Below are 21760 nucleotides of genomic sequence, written 5' to 3'. Positions count from 1 at the left end.
CCACGTTACCATATTTGAGGTGCTGACCCCTCTATGAAAGGCGCTATACATGAGACACTGATTGCTTGACCTTATTTTTTCAGTTTTAGACCCCCCTTTTCAGGCCCCCTCTTTATGACCGCACAGTTCGCACATCTTGAAAAACTGGGTGCCACTAAATGCTGGAAGATACTGGAGCGGGCAAATGAGGAGACAAGAAGAACTGAGGTGCCAACCGGGCAAAATCCTGTTCAATTCTAACTAAAAGAAACCCGCTATAATGAGAGGCTGGCGTTCTTTCAAATCGATCGCGTGGCGTCCAGAGAGACCCCCCATCTCCAGCAAAGTCAGAACCAAGCGAGACCCCACCTCTGGAACGGGCAGGGTTTCTTTGGCTCTGTTGACCTCGAGGGGCAGCTTCTCGAGGCTGTGTGTGTGTTAGTGAGCCCCCTCTCATTCCGGGGTGGTACCACATACCTTAGATGAACCTGGATGGCGATCCTCTGGCGCGGCTGGGTGACACCATCTCACAGCAAACGGGACCATTTCCTAAGATGGCACACATGCAGAAGGTCCACATGGATACGGCAAGCATTTCCCCTTTGACGACCGAGGCTGATGGTGCCAGGCAGGGGTTACCAGGTGCCCGCCCAGCGCCCAACTGAAGGGGTAAAGTGTGCCAGGGACAGGCAGAATGTACAAAAATTGAAGAAAACAAAGAACCAGACAGTTATGTCTGACCGGCTGCTCACTTCCTGCTGGCCAGATGACATCAGTTGACCGCGTCCAGCTTTCCAGTATGTCGGCCCCCCATAGAAAGACGTGAAGCACAAGTAGTTGGCGTCCACCTCCTTTCCTTCTGCTGTCACGCCTGCTTATTTCTTTCTTGATTCCACGGAGTGAGTCACAAGTGGCATGTAAGATGAGGTCCTTAACATAAAATGGGGGGACACGGGTGTCACAGCGTCACTGTCCAGGGGCTCCAACGACTTACTAACAGGCGGACTGGGAAAGGACCTCCGTTTTCGACACCTGGTGACGCGTGTGCCCACAGGGGACAGCTGGAGGGCTCCAGGGGGTGGCGCTCTGTCTTCACATCTCCCTCCCTTCCTCCCTTTGATTGACAGTTAGAACTCCTCTGATGTCACGTCTGGTGTCCGCCCTCTGGCCCCGCCTCTTCCTTCCCCAAAACTAGAGGCTCGGCCATCTTGAGACAGTTCAGTTCTGAACTCGCGTCTGCTGAAGCCAATTATTATGGGGTGGCCAGGCTGGCAGCCCAACTCTTTACTTATCACCAGCACAGCCTCCTCAGGTGGTCTCCCACCCAAGTATGCTTAGCTTCAGGTGGATGTGGGGGGGGTGAGACCTGGGCTGGCATCACCTTGTGGTGTCTTGAGGGGTCCCCATGTTATGCCAGTTATACCTGTCAGCCATAACTGGGATTCACCAGGACAGCACGTGGAGGTCCTTCAGTCCACACTGCAGTTCTTATCGGACCCTCTGCTGTCCTGAGCCCCCCCCCAGTGTAGTTTAACATGCCATTCAATTACCTAAAACGCAGTGATGTGCCATCATCAAAGGCGCTATAGAAGCGTAACCCTGGTGAGGCCATCTACAACAGTGAAGATGACATCACAAGGCGAAGAGAGCCCACCAACGGCCCACCACAAATCGTTTTGCTCGTCCCAGGGGACCACAGGCGTCCTCAGCTGCCATCGGCGTGTCCCACGAGCAGCTGGCTGAGGCTCACCTGCCGCCTCTCTTCTTCTTGAGCCGCTCCTACACAGCGGACCCTCGGGCGAGGCGTACCTAATTGCATTTGCTGGAGAGAAAGCAGGTAACAGAAAAAGAACGGAAAAAATTCCAATGGGGGGGGGGGGGGGAGATAAATAAGGCAAACACTTATTGGAGTGCAGCTGTAGATAATAGCGGCCCGCTTTGAAAGCCACGATAGAAATCACAATCACATTTCCATAATGAAAATGGATCTTATTTGGCGGGGGGATCAGCGCGCGGCTCCTCGGCTTTGTTCGCGCCCCCCGAGGCCGTCTGTATCTGAACGAGCACCTTGACGGCTCTCGGCGGGGAACCCATTTGCAGGAGCGGGAGAAGACCGGCGGGCTGCTGTGTAGCAGGATGAAGACAACCTGTGAGGGTCACGTCGGGTTTGGAGCGGGGGGATGCAATTAGCAGCGTGCTGGAGATGGGGCCGTCCCTCTGGAAACTCGTCGCCCAGGATGAAGGACAAGTGCGACGCTTCAAGAACAGGGGGTGACGGAGGGCACCCTGGGCTTGTCACAAAGGAGTCGCCCCTCACTGGATGGAGTCGGGACCACTCGGGGATTCCCAGAGACGTTTCCGAGGACGGGCCCTGCTCAGCGGCCCCCCCTGCTGATTCTCGTATTCTGCTGTGGTGGTCCGAGTCCACGCTCAGATCGCTAAATAACGGGGACGGTGCTGCCAACCTGTTGAAATGATCAGGTAAAGCAATTAAAACATGGCAGGGGGGTAAAGGTGACATGGCAGCTGTGACAATGCAGTCACACCAGGCCACCAGCTTGGCACAGACTTGCTTTTTGTTTTTTTTCCCTCCATCTTCTTTAAATATAATTGCACAGAATCACACGTGAATTTTAAAAAGCACATCCGTCAGCGCGGAATATTAATGCGTCTCCGAGGCAGAACCCAGCTCTCTGTGTCACCGCTTATCTGTCACTTTTCTGTGATGGACACAAACGTACGGGCGGACACACGTGGAGGAGGAACGACGGCCGACTTACACGACAGGGGTGGCGATTTCGGATGTGACCCTCAGTCTGTATGTTAGGGAGCGGCCCTCATAGCTCACTCAGCATCCCATTTAGCGGGAGGGTGGCGGACTCGAGCAATCAGCACGCGGGACAGCGATACCCCCGTGGGACCCTCGTTAGTTCCTACTTTTCCTTTTTTTTGTTTGCACAGACTGACACACTGAACGGTGTCTGTAGCCTGTAGGCAGGATTTGCATCTTTCTTATGGCAAACTGATCAAGAAAGAAAATGAAGAGTGGCGACATCTGCTGTGCATGAAGCTAATTGACAGGAAGAAGAAGAAGAAGGTGAGCTTCAGCCTCCTCTGTGCAAATAGTGTGGCCGGTGGCAAACTTGGGGACGTTATGGGGGTCTGCGTCTTCCTTATGGCAAGCTGACTGAGAAGGGGACATGGCAGAGACAGAAAGAAGAGCAGTGACATTTGCTGGGTGTGAGGCAAATTGCACACGCTGGGAAAAAGAGGGAGGACTGCCTGCAACCTGCTGGTACTCATGAACTACTGGGGGGGGGGGGGTATTTGGCATCTTGATTTGGGCTCTACCCGCAGGTGCTTTAAAAGCAGCCCAAGAAAGGGACAGCATGGAGAGCTCAGCCCTCACGTGTCACTTTATGTCACCATTAGCAACACGTGTGACAGAGAGACTGACACTTTAGACTGACCAAAGCTCTCGTCAGCCCACCTCAAGGGTCTCCAGGAGAACACAGCGCTACTTACTGAGCGCCAGCCGCTAACTCGTGGTGTCTTGAACTTTAACGTTACTCTGCCAATACTTATTGCTCAAACCTAACGTGGATATCAAAGCGGTCTGCCCTCTGCATTTGGCAGCGGCCCACTGCCCTGTGATGCACTGGCACTTCATCCGGGGAGAATTCCTGCCTGGCACCCCGGGTTCTCAGGGACTACGACCTGGAAGTCAGTGCAAAGTCTGCATCTTCTGTGAGCAGAGGGGTAAGGAATACACCCAGGGTGGCACACACAGTAAAACAGATGAGCCTCTCTACCATACTTGCCCACCAAGAGACCCGCACAGCATTCACCCCTTCCACCAGGTGAGGCCTTGCCAACCCCTTGGGAGGAGATTATAAACTCCGGTTGGCATCAACTGCCAGGTACACCCTGGGCACTGCTTCTGAGACACTGAAGGATATCATGAAATCCTGGAGTGGAAGGTGAGGGGGCCTCTGAGTGCCCTCGGGGTTACCCCCTCAGTTTCCTGGCATACTGGAGAGGGTCAGTTTGCCTGTTTCCACCATAGCGTCCAAGCAGACAAGACCACCGGTGAAAGGGCCAGTCCATGAATACAGAGCGTCGTCACAGATATTTAGAATGCAGGACTCACCGATGGATCACAGCGGGGAGAGGAAGGTGGCACAGAGTAAGACTGGCACCCTGCTGCCTTCTGTTCAGGGCAGACACAACACTTGGTGGGCGGGAAAGGCAAACAACAAAATTAAGGAGCTCTGCCATCTACTCCACTCTTATGGACCCCTGGCACTCGCGCCAGTCCATTCGGCACAGCCGCTACCCACATTAGAAGGACTGAGATATCGTAAATTAACAAACTGACATTTTCTGACTTGCTGATTCCAGATGAGAGGCGTGGTGGGGTGCGGGAGTCTACCTCAGCTAGCGTAGGGGGGCAAGGCAGGAAGAAAGCCTGCACAGGGTGCCAGTCCATCACATGGCAAACATACACACACACACTACGGCCAAGTAGGCATCGCCAATTCACCTGACCTACATGTCTCTGAATTGTGGGAGGAAACCCACGCAGACACGGGGAGACCATGTAGACTCCACATGGGACGCAAACTGCCGCCGTGCCACTCGGATACCAACATGAGTGGCACTGCCCAGCTGTCTCTTGTAAATCGGGTCACCTGTATAAATGAACGATCCTTTCAAAGACACATCGCGCCTTACACGAGGAGACGTGAAGGAAATCCGCACTTCTGTGATCGCTTTGTTTGGGCTGGCTGCCCGGCGGTGGTCACGTGACCAACTTGCTTCATTTAAGTGGTGAGGGTTGCCCCAAGAAGTCGCTGGTTTTATAAGGTGACCAGGAGAAAAGCGGGCATCAAAAAGCAGAAACGGTGCCAAACATCAGGAGGTGAAGAACAAACCAAAACGCGAGACATGAAAGCCGGGAGTTTGCACTCAGAATCCGCGACCTCGGATACCAACATGAGTGGCACTGCCCAGCTGTCTCTCGTAAATCGGGTCACCGATGGGGTCGTGTTGTCTCACGGCTGCCAGCACTTCGGTTCAGGGGTTTGGAGAATCCGTCAGCAGTGATGCCAGTTGGCTCTCCCGCCCAAACAAAGGGTACGTTAAGAAAGAGCGTTGAGCCCCAGCTATCACCCGTGGGATTGCCTGGCAGGGATGCGCCCCCCCCCTCACAGTTCTACAGTCCCATGTGCCATACCCCCCCCCCCCTACTGTTCAGGAACGTGACGAGCATTAGGCTGCCCTGACACTCGCGGCCAGCCATGTGGGACTCGGCCCCCTCGCTCGCCTGGCACTGAAGGGTCTCTGACTCGGCGTGTGATGAGCGCAGTTGTCTTACCCATCTGCTGCTCAATTTTGCTGCATTTAAAAAGCATTTCATTCCTCAATGAGAAGTAAATACTTTAATCAGTGCAATACTCGGCCTGTCAGCCTGTTATTTTGTGCAGATGGGAAAAGCGCCGGAGTGAAAGCCTAATGTAATCACGCAGGGCTTGTTGCCCGCTTGCCTTCTCCTCCCTGAAACGTGCAGATTAAATTGCGGCCTAAAGAGATTTTCAAAGCAGCGTGATCTTATTTGATTAGAGACGAGGGGGCACCCAGGTCAGAGCGCCATGGGCTCTGCCAGAGAAAAGAGCAATTGGAGTTTTCCTCTCCGCCACCAGCAAGAGGACGCAGCGCAGGGCCATCATGGGAGAGCCTGGCACCGCAGTCAACCAGCAAAGGAACATCCTCCTCAAAGACCACCAGAGTGGACACCTGACTGATGGGCACTCGTTTGGCAGTTTTCGTTTTACGACGGCTGCACACATTGGGATCTGTTCAAGTTGAGCAGCTCAGGGGGCTTGTGGTGCTGACATCTTCGTCATCATCATCTTCATCATGAGGTGCAGTGCATGACCCGGTCATCCGAGTTTACGGACAGTCCTGAAGAAGTCCCTGTGCTTTGGATGTTAGTGCCCGCCGTTCAGATTCTCTCGTCCTTCTTCTCGCTTTTAGCGCTTTGACGCAACACGGGACGGACCCCCGGCAGCCATTCTCTCGACTTGCTTTGTAGTCCTTTCTGTTATCTTTCAGTATTTTTTAACAGTTTTCCTGCTCACATTTGATTTATTCTTTGCACACCGGACACTGAAGGGGGCGACGCAGCAAAGTGCGAAGGGTAACCAGCGGAAAAAATGGCATCAAAAGACAGAAACGAGTGCCAGAGAGCGAGACGCTGAATCAGAGATGAGAAAATCAGAGCTGACGTCTCAGCCAGCAGGCCGACAACCAAAGGGGGCCTTGACCTTGCGGTGAACTTTGATCCCGTGGCATCCAACCTCAATGGACACGCCCCCCCCCACCCAAAAAACAATTGGTGCTCAAAAAAAAAATGGGTGCGGAAACATTTGGAAATATTTGACAACAACGACAACAAAAAACGTGAAAAAAGTAACGTCATCATTGAACTCCCTGGGGGTAGAAAACACTGCAGGTTAGTAGCCAGAGGGCAGGGACAGTTGGAACAAATGGGCTGTGGGTGCCAGGACCAGAGCGTGGGGTGCCACCCTGTAAAGAGCCAAGGCCAGCATGGGGAGAGGCAGCAGCGGCAGGAAGAACCCACTTGGCAGGCATCAGCAGTATTGGAATGGAAGAGGGGGGGAGTGAGGGGAGCGGATTAAACAGGAGCGGGCAGAGTCGAAAGAAAGAAAGAAAGAAAGAATGGAGATGGCGGAGAGGACAAGAAAACATGTGCAGACAAAAGACCAAAATCACACAAGGGGGTCCCAGATGGTGATGAACTAACAGAGTGCCCAAGTCACACCACCGCTCTGTCATCAGGGTAAGGCTGGGTAGCAACAAACTGAGAATTGAGGGGCCGGGGGGCAAAGTGGGGGGCCGTGTGTTTGCACAGCACAGGGGTCCTCAGGTTCAATGCTGAAAGGCTGCAGGTTTTAAAACAGAAGACAAACATGACGGCTGAACCAATCAGTGCTCAAGTGATGATGGACAGAATGAAATGGAGGGCGCTATAAAATAGAGAGATAAATATAAAAGATACCATGTAAAAAAAGGCGGACAGACAGATCATCGACCGGACACAGAAGTGGGAAAAGACAAAGAGGAAGAAGATAGAAATTAAAGGCACTATAAAAAATATGCATATACTATATAGATATATACATCAATAAATAGATAGATGAATGTGAAAGGCGCTAGAAGATAGATAGATGAATGTGAAAGGCGCTATAAGATAGATAGATAGATAGATATGAAAAGCGCTATATAACAGATAGATAGATAGATAGACAGATAGATAGATGAATGTGAAAGGCGCTATATGACAGACAGACAGTAACCTTACTGAACTGAACACAATGATCCGTCACGCACTTTCCGTCAATGACATCAGCACACACGGCATCACCTTTTGTTTTTTTCTTTATTTTATAGCGCCTTTCTTATTTTTATAACTGCTCTCGGCCAAAGGTTTCGGAGTCGCCTGCAGTGACAAAATAAAAAAGAAAGCGCAGCTGAGTGTATCAAACGGAGCCGAGACTCCCGGACTGGCACTTCTTGGCTTTGCCACACGCCTCCCAATATGGTGCTCATTAAGTTCCAGCGGGGGGGGGCAGACGTGTGAAATGCGGCTAAAACACGACACCCCAGGCAAAAAGCGGCAGAGACGGAGCTGATGAGGCTGCCTGGCAAGCAATGCCAAGGATATACTGTCGGGCACGTCATGGGTGGGTATCATCTATCATCATGTGACGCCCTGGCTTTCCTTGGCACAGACGTGGCCCTTTCCCAGCTTTTGTACTTTCTGCAGTCAAGGTGCTCATTGCAAGCCATCCTATGTTCCGTGACCCCGCGTTCGCTTCATCAGGCCGAGTTTTTGTTCGACGTACAAATGAGCAAACCTGGGCGGCCATCATGGATGCTCTTCGTCTCCACCAGTATAAGTCACCTGTTTGCAGACGCTGCCCACCTCCCCCTACTGCACGCCCGGCTGCTCCATCTTTGAGTGTCACACAAGTGTGCTTAGGGGGTCAGCCAAAGGGTCCAACTCAGGGCGGTCAAACGGTAGGAGAGGGTTGGACCCCTTAAGGTGCCACACCTTTCAGATTTGCACATCTCCTCTTTTACTTGACGGTTAAAGACTTTTGTTAACGATGACTTTCATCTGTCATGCCAGGCTCACCGGTGTATCACCCACTCCGACGTCAAATGAAATGAAATGAGGGGGCCGCACCTCACAGAAGGCCGAGGGCTGCGAAGATTTCAAGAAGGAGCTGTCAGCCATTACTGCCGGGACGTCTGTGTGCCTGCAGTTTTATTGTTGTTTTTGCTCTTTGTCACGTCTCTGAGCGATTTCTGCGAGGTTGGTTTGTCACCCGGTGGTGGAGCGCCGTACCCTGACGTGACGCCACACCCGAGGGGCCGCTCTTCACCCTCATTTCCTGGCGGATTAGACGGCCGCTCCCCGGGGTTGTCACCGATCCTCTGGTTTTTCCCTCTCATCCTACAGATTTGGACTCGCTAGCCTTTTCAGGCCCACCCTGACTGCACATAAAGAATTGAATACAAACAAGTAAAGATTCTTGTTCTGGTCTCTGCAGGCCAGAGGTTTAAGGCTTCCTCTCTCTTGAAGGATATCTGTGTGCATTTTAAAACTTCCAAAGCCAAAACCTCAATTTTTCGGCCCGTGTAGGGCTGCAGCCTGCAGTTTGTAGTTTGGGAAGCGTCTGACTTGTGGTGAGCCTTGTCTGGGCAGGCTGCTCAGAGTCCTGGCCTGCTTGGAGGAGCTTTTAGGGTTCATCACACAGTGTTCTGCCCGGCAGAGTCGCCAGAGAAACTCAAAAATTGGGAGGAGAGCAGAGAGGAACAAAACAGAGAAAACTGTTTCAAAAAAGGTCCCAAGGGTTTTAGAGTCCGTGCAGCCGGGTGGGGAAACGTACCCCGGAAAGACCTTTTATCCCATGGCGCTGTGATAGAGGGCCGAGCAGTTGGGGCGGATCTCCTCCCTGGAGAATTGTAGCCGAGTGTGACCAGAGGGGACATATCGACTGCTTAATCGCAAACCGTCACAACTCATCGGCACCTCGCGACCCACCCGCAGTGTAAGAGACCCCAACAGAGGCAAACGAGATTTAAAACGGGAGTCTCTGACTTACAGCGAGCAGCTAACCAGGGAAGGCCTGGACTGCGATCTCCAAACGTCTCGTCAACGTTCACTGTTAAAATTCGGCTTCCACTCAACCCAACGCTGACTGCCATGTGCACTCACAGGTGATCAGTTTCTCACCTGGCCGTCTCTTCCGAAGACACAAACATCCCAGTCTAGTCTTGGGCCACTCCAGTCTGCCTCTCGCCCGAGCTGATCCACCGAGGATGGCAAGACAACCTTAGATGTGCTGGCTGAGTCATAACTGTAATGAGCAGGTGGGGTGACGTCACCTTCAATGGGATGCCAACGTCCAACCAAAAGCAGGTGGCACCACAGTTCTCAGTAGAGTTTCAGTGACCCCTCGCTAGGGTGCTTTATGTTGAATGGCACAGACCGGAGACACTGATACGCGACGCTACCCGGGCACGGTGCCAGCTGTTACATTTCAGTCAGGTCCACTTCCACTTCGCTGGGATTCAAATTCTTTTCTGTTTGTTCATTTCGTCTCCACGTTTCTCTGTATTAACTGCTATGCTCCGCGTGTGGGTTCTTCTCCAGGAGGCGGGGACAACTACCTGTCCGTCACTGCCAGGGACTGCCCACTACCTCAAAAAGGCTTAAGAAAACCCGCAGTCCCTTGCGGTTCATTGAATGCGCCGGTGTTGGTGAGCCTTCCTTGCGATTTCATTACGTTTTGCCCCGACGTTTGACCTCGCCTGTTCGAATCACGTGACGCCCTTGAATGACAAATGCCATTTGGTGGGAACAAAACGTGAGGAACCCTGAGAGGTGTGAAGCCCAGAGCTGTTCTGCCAGTGCACCAGCTGTAAGAACATGGAAGTCAGCGGGGCTGCAGCGGTAAACTCACTTTAGAAAGGCACTATATAAAGCAAACTCTTAATTATCTATACTATTGGATATAATGAAACATCACTGTCTACGTGTGTGTATGTCTGCTTGGTAACTGAGCAATCTGATTGGTCAGTCTGTCTTTGGTCTGATTGGTCAGTTGACGACAAGATACATCAGGGGTGCAAAGTTAAATGACAAGAAAGCAAATCCGAGCGGCACTGGGTCGCTAAATACGAACGAGGTGCAACCTAAGTTACCTTCAAAGACAGACGAGCGGGTAACGGGTGCCACATTTCTGCCAGGGTTCATCCGCTTTAGCTTTCTTTTTTGGTTCATTTTTGATTCTTTAAGATGGCCGTTCGTTTAGTCTTGAGGTCTCCATGTATTTACTGTTATGTTCCGAGAGACTTGTGGGTGGTTCCCCAAGAGGCGGGGCCACCTGTCCATCACTGTCAAGGGACTGCCCTCTCTGCCTTTATAAACCCACAGTCCCCTGCGGTTCATTGAATGCGCTGGCGTTTGTGAACTCCCTGGAGTTTGTGACCCTTTGCTCTCTTCTTGTGCACTTGAACTTATATTGAATATATGAACATTTTTTGTCAAACAAATCTTTTTATGTTTAAAGTTTCAACATTGCCCTCTCACGACTAGCCAGGGTTTGCTGGTTTGCCCTCTCCAGTGGGCACTTTGAGGATTTTTTTCTTTTAGGACTTGTGTGCTTAGTGACTCTCAAGTTCATAACACCGGTGTTTCCAAACCAGAAAAGGAAATGAGGCAGTGCTTGTGTGGTCCACAGAACAGAACACTGCCAGAGCCCACCCGGGCACAAGCCGATCCAGCACCCTGTGCCAACATCCCATCAGCCCCAAACCAATGTGGTGTAATTGCTGAAGCCTGAATCGGCCTGTTCTGTTAAGTGGTAACCACAGCAGGTGGCATTTATGGGCTGGCATGTCGGCTATTCTTCCGCCAACTGAGCTTGGCACCACGAGTGTGAAAGGTGTCAGGTAAGGGGGCGCCAACGAGTCAGTCACCTCAAAAAACGCGCGCTGGCTGGGAGGGGACACAGTCAAGGCTCTGGGCAGGTTCTGCGGTGGACGTTTAAGGCCCGACTAGTGCGCCCCTGTCCCGTCGGCGGGCGAGCTGTCAGTTAAACAAGACGCCCCCCCCCCACACACGTCAGACCCAATTTAGTATCACTTATTAATGCTGTTTGCATAGGCTTAAAAGAACAATCTGCTCTCGCTCGTTCGCATAAGCCAGGAGATTTAATAAGCCAGGCATCAGAGGGAGGAGGAAAGGTTAACAAATGCTGGCGCCGTCCCGCGGGAATAATTAAATAAGATGTGGCAACACCGTTTGCTCATTAAAACAGTTTAGAGATATCTGAAGGAGACAAATCATTAGGTGCAAATATCAAATTATTTAGCAAGCAATGAAGCGGATTACACTCCACTGGCCCCCGAGAGTTCTTCGAGAAAAACACACTTCAACATGGTGGCCTCGTGCAGACGTGTCACTAACTGACTGACTAAAAAAAGGGACCCTCGGCAGTCAAACGGCCGTCAAGTTCATTCCAAAGAGAGTAACGACAACCGTCACGCGGACATGTCCGTCGACCAAACACAACCAGAGCCCACTCACCTGGCGGGGCAGCAGCAGCTTGTGTCACGATGTCACCGACCCGGCGCCCGTGGATGGTCCTCGTCTGCGTGACTCTCTACGTTCTCAGGAACATCACTCCCGCGCACTCACCTGCCTGACCCCCATACTCGGCACCGGGGATCAGGAGCGCCTCAGGTACACTGCACGCAAGTTTCCACGTGGATGGGAATTTCTTCACAGACAGCCAAAGACCAGGCGATGTGGGGGGTGTCGAGGGGGCCAGATAAGGGCTTATCCCCTCTCCCTACAGACCCTCAAAACCCACCTAATCGGTCCTCCAGTTCATCCACAGATTGTACTTCAGGTCACAGCCCACATCCTGACATCACTTCCTGCTCCAAAGACCCGCCCCTTCCTTCCTCTCAGCTATAAGAAGCTCAGACTTTTCGGACTCAGCCGTCCCGTTTCAGCATAATCACAGTTTAGTCACAGCAGTATTTATAATATGGGGGGGGGGTGAGGACCCCAAACCTTTCTCTGGTTTTGTCCGATTTGTTAACAGGGGCAGAGGTTGGCGTCACAGCATCGCCAATCCAGCATGTTGGGTTTGACACCTGTACGTCTGTGCGGTGTCTGAACGTCACCCCCCCATATGTGACGAGACCAGGCCAGTCAGAAGGGTGCAAACAAGGGGGCTACGGGAAGTCAAATTTGGGGCCTTTACGGCTGTTTAGCTTCAGGTGTAAACATTCGACAACAGGCCACTCAGCCCGACCATCCTACTCACCTCGATTGTCCAAAATAACATCAAGTCGAGGCCCCAAGGTCCCTAAAGTCCTACTGTACACCACACCACTTGGTGAAGAAGAGGAAGAAGGTCCAAACTCTGCTGCTAAACCTGCCCTTTAAGTTTCCAACTGCCTCCTTTTAAACCCACCGTCTCGATCCACGTCATCTTAAATGTTTCAGTCAGGCCAAAGCACACCTCACCCCCCCCACTCCTCCTCTTCCTCACAGCTCAACATCCCCAGAGATGGAGACGGTGGGCTAATGAGGGATTCCCAGCCGGCCCTGTGCGAATATTGACTCGCACAATCCAATGAAGCCCCCTTCCAGCACTGGACCAATCAGATTACACCAGTTTTGTCACATTCCAAGTGCAGGCCACGCCCACTGGTGGCAGAAACGTAACAGCTGACAGATCTGTGGTGCCCCCCTCAGCGAATAATGAACGAGCGAGCGAAGTGTCTCCTCCCACAGCCCTTCGTTGTCTGACATTTGATGAATCAGGTTGCAGCGCTCCCTTGCAGGCTCGTCCACAGAGTCCGCTTCACGAAAGCATTGATTGTCGGTCCCGCGTATTTCAGTCGTCATATATGTATGGTATATTGTCACACCAGACGTGGGCCAATTAAAGCACGTTAAGCCCCTTCCAACAGGGGTACCTGCCAATCAAGACACAGGGTGGGCGAGTAGCGACTTTCAAGGCCAGGTGTGCCTGCAGTGGTGAGACCACCCCTGGTAGTCCCCCTGCTGCAAACCACACACAAGGCGCCATGGCGATATGCAGATTCGATGCACAGATATGGACACGGCGGCCTTGTGAGTCAGCGGCGGTCTGCAGGAATCCCCCGATGGCGTAGAAAAGGGGGGGGGGGGGGCTGAGTGTCAGGCCTCAGCCAGGGGTTCCCTCTGATTTCCGTTGTTTACGTCCATCGTCCTTTATTATCTAAGCTGCTGTGTGTTTTGTGGGTGGTCCCCCCAAGAGGCGTGGCCACCTGCCAATCACCGCTCCATAAACCCGGAGTGGTGGGTTTAATGGGTGTCTCGTGATCGGCTGGCTTTTTCGACCTTTTCTACATTAAGACTCCATTTTGCCTTTTGTGCTCGCCTTTCTATATAAACGTTAGAATCCGTTTGATTTTAAAAAGTTAAAGTCTGCTCACCTCTGTCACTACTCGGGTTTGACCGTTTCCTCCTCAATTTCTAAGACTTACTGTGTGCTGGGATGCCCAGGGTGTTCTTGTCTTTCTAATTTAGGGTCATTATATCACCCCTGGTCAGCCTGTCTATCTCTACTAGGTGGTCCACCCAACAGCGACTCGGCTTCTGGGGCGTCTCTGGCTGAGCTGCTGGGACTGAGGGGCCTTTACGGGATGTGACTGATGACGAGGCGAGCGGACTGTCGACAGGTTTTAGAGCCCCCTTAACATCTGAGATTTAGATTGCAAAGCTAAACCAATTGTTATGACTACGTTGGTCCAAATGAGAGCGTCGGGGGGTCTTTTGTGACCCTCTGTGACAGAATCGCAGGCCAAAGTCCAAAAGAGGATCGTCGTCAGCTGGTTCACTTGTCCATTTCCGACCTACAGATTCTGGACTACTTTGGTTTCGGGAAACGCTCGATAAGAAAAGAACGGTCTGAAGCGGGAGATAACGGGGTACTCAGTATGACAAAGCTTTGGGGACACGGACCCCTGAATGTCCTGCTGCTGTGTTCAGGATGTCTGCCGCTAGACTTTGTTAACAGGCACCGAAGACCCCACACTGTAAAACACCGGGGTCAGCCACCGGGGTGCTGGATGGTGAGGTGGCCCGCCTCAGAATGAGGGCGAGTTGCCATCTCTTAACATCTTCTTGCCTCTTCATCAACTGGGGTTTTGCTTGGTGGTCTCAACTGATTCTTCAGTTCTTTTCGGTTAGGTGGTAACCCCCTGAAGCAACTAAAAGACAACAAGAACGTCAACGCCTCTTATTCTGAGCTCCCATAGACCTGCAGTGGATGGATCTGCCGAGAGAGTAACTGGGGGACCGCTTTGAGCTCCATTTGGGGGGGGGTTCAGGCTGCCTGGGATGAGGCCTATCACTTGGCAGGCCTGGTCTGATTATGCGACTTTCAGCTTCTCCTCCACAGCTGGCGTTGCCGTCTCCCAATAAGCATTACATCTTGGGGTGGTGTTCAGCACGAAGGGCCCACCCACCGTAAAGCCACACGTTCTGCTGACGGCAGGAGCCTGAGCCCCTTCCCAGGAAATATGGAAACACCTGTAATGTGCCCGTTAAACAGTTAGGGGTGGGCTTCTCAGGAATTACCACAGCAGACTCAACTCTCCGTCATCCAAAGCGGGGCCGTGAGGGTCCGGCGGAAAACCACACGCTAACACGGGGAGACCATGCGCACCCCACGCAGACATGGGATTTGAACCCAGGATGCCGGACCTGGGGGGGTGGGGGGGGTTGGTTTGGGACAGAAAGCCCTAAACCCTGCACTAATCACTGTGGCACCTGCTATGAAAGGCGCTATATAAAATTGATAAGCTCTCAATGGCGCCCCCCCCCCCCCCCCGGCATTTATTCCCTGAACAATTCATCTAATTTATAGGAATAGAGGAAAGCTGCCAGGATTTGTAAGTTGCTTTGGATGACAGCTCCAGCTAAACCAAGTTGAAGTGTGAGATATTAACGCTGTGACCACCGTGCTGCTACCCCTGTGGGCCGCCAATACCACACAGCTTTCACCGTCTTGGCTGAGTAGTGCCCACCGGCACATGCCCATCTGGAAGACCCTCGGATTCTCACAGGACTGAAAGCGAGATTATGCAATTGTGGTGGGCAGTGGTGTGTTGGCCCACCTTGCTTTGCTCCCCCCCCACACCTTCCTGTAAGATGTCCACATGGGACCTTAGTTCCTCGCTAAACAGCCCCCCCCCCCATGCCAACGCCTGGCTGTGAGCATTCAAGCAGTCGCCCGCCCGCCCGCCTGCCAGGTGAAGCAGGTAAAGCTTCTTCAAATGGCTTCCCCCTTCGCCGTCGGCTCCATCAAATGCGCTTTTTGCATTATCTGCTCTTTAAGTTGGTGGCGCATGTGAAATCGCCACCTCGGCTGACTGCGCCAGATGAATTCTGCCTGCAGAAAAGCATCTGATTATCTCCGTTGATAGATGGGGCGAGGAAGAGCGCGTGCAGCTGAGATTCAAAGCCTCGCAGGCTGGCGGGCACACACACACACACAGACACACACACACTCTCGGGCCTGCGGGGGTCCGCACATTCAGCTATTTCGACTCGTTTCAGCACTGAGTGACCGTCACCACCACAGCGAGCTACACCTGCGGAAACAGAATGGCAAGCTCTCTACACGGTGAGGCGATCCGTTGTCATTTTTCATTTATTTTTGAAAATAAACACAGGCAGCTTAGCAGGGGCTGTGAGACCACCCACCCCCAGCCCCCCCTCCCCGGCCTTCCCGCCATGCTAAAGGTCACAACGGCTCTTGAATCCAATTTGTTTCATGTGTAACTGAACAGCCAAGCCCACCACCACTCACCTCTCCATAGGCATTTAAGAAATCACGAAGTGAATCCCCCCCCCCCCGGCCCCCCCCCCCCCGGCACATCAGACGTCTTTACAATTCTAAAATCCATTGATTGAAATTAAATGTGCTGGTTTGTAATTCCCTGATCTGATTACTCGTCTGGGCAAAGTGGCCCACAAATAAAGAGGCACTGGCACCTGGGGGTCCGGCCCGCCACCCAATCGTTACAAAGATGAAATGAAAACAAAATGGAGGGTGGCTCAGTATTACAATGGGGTGGCACAATGGCACCTGTGTGGGGGCGAGGAGATGTGCTATGGTGCGGGCCGGCTAGCCTGGGGAGGACAGGTGGCCGAGATGAAAGGGGCAGGAGCAGGCTGGCCTGCAATGGGGGGCCGAGACGGAGTTATATGATTTGAACGTTGAGCGACCACTGTATTACGATAAGTACGGTACAAGAGCGACTTAAACAAATCGCATCAAACGCCTTTAGACCGTAAACAACGAGACGCTTCTGCCTGAAATGTGGCCTGCCCTGGAGTGAAGGGTGCCACTTGCCAGCTGGGGTGCCATCTCCTATAAAAATCAGCAGGCTTATCAAACGGACTCAGCAAAGATACACGGGGTACGGTGGCACAGCTGGTCCGGCTAAACACAGAGGGCGACAATACAACAAGGGCCGCCCGCCGCTGCCAGCAAGTCAAAGTGCACACCGTACACTTTCTGTTTGTTAGCGGGGAAAGTTTACATTAAAATACGACAGAAAGTAGGATACGGCACTGGGGGGGGGGTGCAGGTGCGACATACGACAAGAGCCACACGTGTTGCGTTCGCCATGTCTGCTTACGTGTCCACTACGTCCTCATCGCCATTTCCGGACTCTATTATGAGCTTACGCGGTCGGACTTCGCGGCGCATCGCTCTCTGGACTCGTATGCTTTGTTGCCTCATTTTGCTTTAATCTTTTAAGACTCTTTATTCAGGTTGTCTTTACCAGCCACCACTTGTATGGCTCCTCTCCCGTCCGAGGCGTTTTTTAGAGATACCTCAGCCTCTCTCGCCAGCTCCCCAATTATTATTCTTTTTGTTTCGGCCCTGTGTAAGCCGAAGCCTGCAGGTAGAAGTTGGGGATCGGGTCAGGTAGGGAGATGCTGCTCTCAGACAGATGCTTGGTGGCCCTGGCCAACTTGTGTGGCGTATGACAGCTCTTCAGGATGTTTGGAGGTCCAAATGACGACAACGTGAAGAAGGACGAGGACAGGACAAATGAAGCCAGGGGGCACCACAGGTGAGAGCCAACATCAAGTGTGGCAGAGGGGGCACCACAGGTGAGAGCCAACATCAGGTGTGGAATAAGGGGGCACCACAGGTGAGAGCCAACATCAGGTGTGGCAGAGGGGGCACCACAGGTGAGATCCAACATCAAGTGTGGCAGAGGGGGGCACCACCGGTGACAGCCAACATCAGGTGTGGAATAAGGGGGCACCACAGATGAAAGCCATCATCAAGTGTGGCAGAGGGGGGCACCACAGGTGAGAGCCAACATCAAGTGTGGCAGAGGGGGGCACCACAGGTGAGAGCCAACATCAGGTGTGGCAGAGGGGGCACCACAGGTGAGAGCCAACATCAGGTGTGGAATAAGGGGGCACCACAGGTGAGAGCCAACATCAGGTGTGGCAGAGGGGGCACCACAGGTGAGATCCAACATCAAGTGTGGCAGAGGGGGGCACCACCGGTGACAGCCAACATCAGGTGTGGAATAAGGGGGCACCACAGATGAAAGCCATCATCAAGTGTGGCAGAGGGGGGCACCACAGGTGAGAGCCAACATCAAGTGTGGCAGAGGGGGGCACCACAGGTGAGAGCCATCATCAAGTGTGGCAGAGGGGGGGCACCACAGGTGAGAGCCAACATCAAGTGTGCAAGAGGGGGGCACCACAGGTGAGAGCCAACATCAAGTGTGCAAGAGGGGGGCACCACAGGTGAGAGCCAATATCAGGTGTGGAATAAGGGGGCACCACAGGTGAGAGCCAACATCAAGTGTGGCAGAGGAGGGGGGGGCACCACAGGTGAAGGGCAACATCAAGTGTGGCAGAGGGGGACACCACAGGTGAGAGCCAACATCAAGTGTGGCAGAGGGTGGGCACCACAGGTGAGAGCCAACATCAAGTGTGGCAGAGGGTGGGCACCACAGGTGGGAGCCAACATCAGGTGAGGCAGAGGGTGGGCACCACAGGTGAGAGCCAACATCAGGTGTGGCAGAGGGGGCACCACAGGTGAGATCCAACATCAAGTGTGGCAGAGGGGGGCACCACAGGTGAGAGCCAACATCAAGTGTGGCAGAGGGTGGGCACCACCGGTGACAGCCAACATCAGGTGTGGAATAAGGGGGCACCACAGATGAGAGCCATCATCAAGTGTGGCAGATGGGGGCACCACAGGTGAGAGCCAACATCAAGTGTGCAAGAGGGGGGGCACCACAGGTGAGAGCCAACATCAGGTGTGGCAGAGGGGGCACCACAGGTGAGAGCCAACATCAAGTGTGGCACTGGGGGTCCTTGCTGAGAACTATGAGGTACGTTCAAAAAGTTTCCGCACTTTCGTATTTTTGTTGGAAACGGTGAAGTCAGGAGGAGTAGTAAATGGGCATTAAAAAGTTGGTACGACACTGGGAAAATGGCATCGCCAATGAAGGTGACTCTGCAGAAAAGTGAAGTCATTTGTGTTTGAAATTCTTAACAAACAGAGTTAAAAAAAAAAAGTACGGAAACTTTCTGAATGTCCCTCGTAACATCAGGTGTGTCAGAGGGGGGTCCTTGCTGAGAACTAACGTCACGTGTGGCGGGGTGGGCCTTGCTCTACTCATGTCAAAACTGCCAGCTGATTGAAGAATGAGTGAAGGAGTCCCACCTCTCGATTCGCGTCTAAATGTCACCTGACAGACGCTCACCCCCTGGTGCTCAGCTTTCACTTCTAAGGGGGACACCACAACCAACCAAAAGGCGTCCATTAACAAGCCCTCCAAGTGGCTGCAGTAAAACAAACCGGCTGAGAGGTGGACCCTGTAATAGGGGGCCAGAGGGGTCTCCCCAGTGGCTTGCCCCTGTTTCCGAGGGGGTGGTAAAGAATCGCTTTGAGAAAGTCGACAAGGGGTTCTCACCATGGCCAGCGGGACGATGCTCCCCAGATCTTTGTGCACCACGTGAATCTCCGTCTCCGCCTCTTCGCTCAGGGTCCCGGTGCTCGGGTACTCTGCCTGCCACTGGATAGACTTGGTCCCCAAGAAGTCGGCAAAGGCGTCCACTTCAAAATCCATCTGCACAATCTCCGTCAGCGAGGCATCGGCCCTAAACAAAACACAAGACGGTTTCAGGAGACCTGGGGGAGAAACGCTCTGGAAGACCACCATGCTTTGTCACATGGAGTGTAAAGTTAACCAAGTAGACCTTTAGGGACCTGCAAAAAAAAAACCAAAAAAAAAAACAACTCAACCCCCGGACCCTTCTGGGGGGGGATTGGCTTGTGCGCTTGTTAAATTCGACATTCACCTCTGTTGTCCACATGTCCCTGTGACCTCCCATGCAGAGGGGCAAAGAAAAAGAAGACACCGGACACCAGTTCATAGCGAGGCTCATCCGTCGCGTAAAGATACGATGAAAGGCGCTATAAATAAAAAGCAGGTCCTCAAACCTTCATTAGACATTAAGAACAGACATCTGACACGGGGTGCCGAGACCCTCCACCTGTGCCAACACAACAAATCTGCACACTGAAGACTGTGGGAGTGAGCCCGTCCCGAGTGTAGTGGCCCCCCAAATGTCGCCCCCCCGACTGGCCCAAATGTCTACACAACCGAGTCTGTGTGTGTCTGTGTGTGTGTGGCGTCTCCATTGCCCCCTTCACTTGTTAATCCGTATCGACTCTGCTGCTTAACTGGTATGGAGACCACAAAGGCTGCGTAGGAATGTATTGTCTTCGCCGAGACCCTCGATCCATTCGTCACGCAGGCAAGGAGGATTCAGCAGGTACTTATCTTGCCAAGATGAATTCACGATAAGCCCACCAGACCGCACGATGCGCCTCATTCGGCTTGCTTAGGCTTTTGGTGGGCTCACAGTGTCCTGTACTTCGGCACCCACCCTTACTGACGAATGACAGCAAAGCGGGAAAAAGTGGACGGAAGGTCAACTGGAAAGGCGGAAAAATAAGTCAGGAAGAAGTGTGACATGGGAAAAACAAAATAGTTTGGAATTGAAAAGGTACAACCGAAGGAGAAAGAGCCTGTGTGATAAAGAGCAGCACTTAAAGCCGTCCTGTGAGAAAGTAAGTGCACCCGTTTTTGGAGGTGGCAAACAGCGGGGTCTACAAAGCAAGCAGCACCGTCTGGTAAAGGTGACAGACGTGAATTAAAGCACAGGGGACGTCCGACAGTCAACACAAATACCGGTAGATGGAATGCTCTACCAGGGGAGGGGGCAAAAAATAAGCCCACCCCTTTAGTAGAAATGTGTTCTTGTAGCTCTTTTGCCCTCTCCGACTTTGACTCGGTCCGGCCCTCCATGCAAGGTGTCTTCTGGCATGGGATTCAGATCCAGTGGGGACTCGCCCAGTCCATAACCCTCCATTTCTCCTTGGTGGATTTGCTAGTGTGCTTGGTGATCATTATCGTGGTGGAAGGTCCATTTAACTTTGTTGGACAGGTGGCCTCACATTCTCCTTTGATAGAATGAGGAATTCATAGTTGACTCGATGACGGTAAACTGCCCTGGACCTGAGGCCACAAAGCAACCCCAAACCAGAACAAGTCCACCGCCACTACCTCACAGCTAGTATGAGGTTCTTCTCCTGAAATGCTGTCAAACATGTCTACTGTTACTGTGGCCAGACAACTCTTCTCTCTGATTCCTCTGTCCAGAGCTCACTGTTCCTGATGGCCTGGCCTCTGCCTAGATGTTCACAGGCAAACTGTCATCTTAGGCTCCAAGGTTCTTTATGGTTTTCTTCCTGGTGCACCTCACATGCAGGTCACTTTCTGACTGTAGACACTAGCTGTTGCATTGAGTATCCAACGGTCAGCTCTTGGGATGAATTTGCTGGGCCGGCCAGTCCTGCACAAATTAGCAGCCCCTTCAAATCTAGCGCTCACTTGCAGATGATTCTCCTCACAGTGGACCCACCGATTTTTTAAATGCCTTGCCAGACTCCTGGGTGTCTACAAGCTTCTTTCGGAGAACCCGAGAGAGCTCTTTAGATCTTGGCATGATGACTCCACACACGTCAACAGCATATCTGCCCATCTGCAGACTGCCGAAGGAGGTTCTAATCATCGACATATCACCTGGAACGCCCTACTCTAACTGTATTGGCTTGAGGTGGTGATAAATGTAGGGGTGGTCTTACTATGTCCAGGTGACACACCTGTATTTCTGTTAACTAAGACAGAGTGCACCACGGCCATTTTGTGTGTCATTTGTTCAGGGAGATAACCTTCATCTGTAGGCACGGTCTGCATGAAGATCTTAGGTTGCAGGTTACGTTAGAAACGTCAATGCTATCCATGGGGTGTCCTTACTTTTTCACATGACTTGTATATACTGCAGCAGGCTGATTCCTCTTTTATGGTAATGTTATTTTCATGGGCGCCGTCATTTCACATGATTCACGCAGCAAACTGTGGGACGTCACGAGTGCAGCACTATTAAAGATGGTGGCAACGCAGTGTTCCAGCTTTGGAACAATAACAGAAACTTCTGTACTCTGGTTAGGGGAGAAAAGGCTTACAAGCTTGTGTTTTGAAGCCCCCTGTTCTGATTCTAAATCAG

The 21760-nt window shown here is 52.4% G+C and overlaps 1 protein-coding gene across 1 annotated transcript in view; it reads right to left on the bottom strand.

Moving 5' to 3' along the window:
* The window catches only part of LOC114668709 (transmembrane protein 132C-like), a 470067-nt gene that overhangs the window by 26065 nt on the left and 422242 nt on the right, over nucleotides 1–21760 (bottom strand). The window contains exon 4 of the mRNA XM_028824610.2: nucleotides 19099–19285. Within this exon, the coding sequence (XP_028680443.1) occupies nucleotides 19099–19285 (187 nt within the window). The remainder of the gene's footprint in view (nucleotides 1–19098; nucleotides 19286–21760) is intronic.

This window comes from Erpetoichthys calabaricus, chromosome 18, assembly GCF_900747795.2.
Source record: "Erpetoichthys calabaricus chromosome 18, fErpCal1.3, whole genome shotgun sequence".
NCBI lineage: Eukaryota > Metazoa > Chordata > Cladistia > Polypteriformes > Polypteridae > Erpetoichthys > Erpetoichthys calabaricus.
Note: the sequence above shows the minus strand (reverse complement) of the source record. Positions and strands in the feature narration are given on the sequence as shown.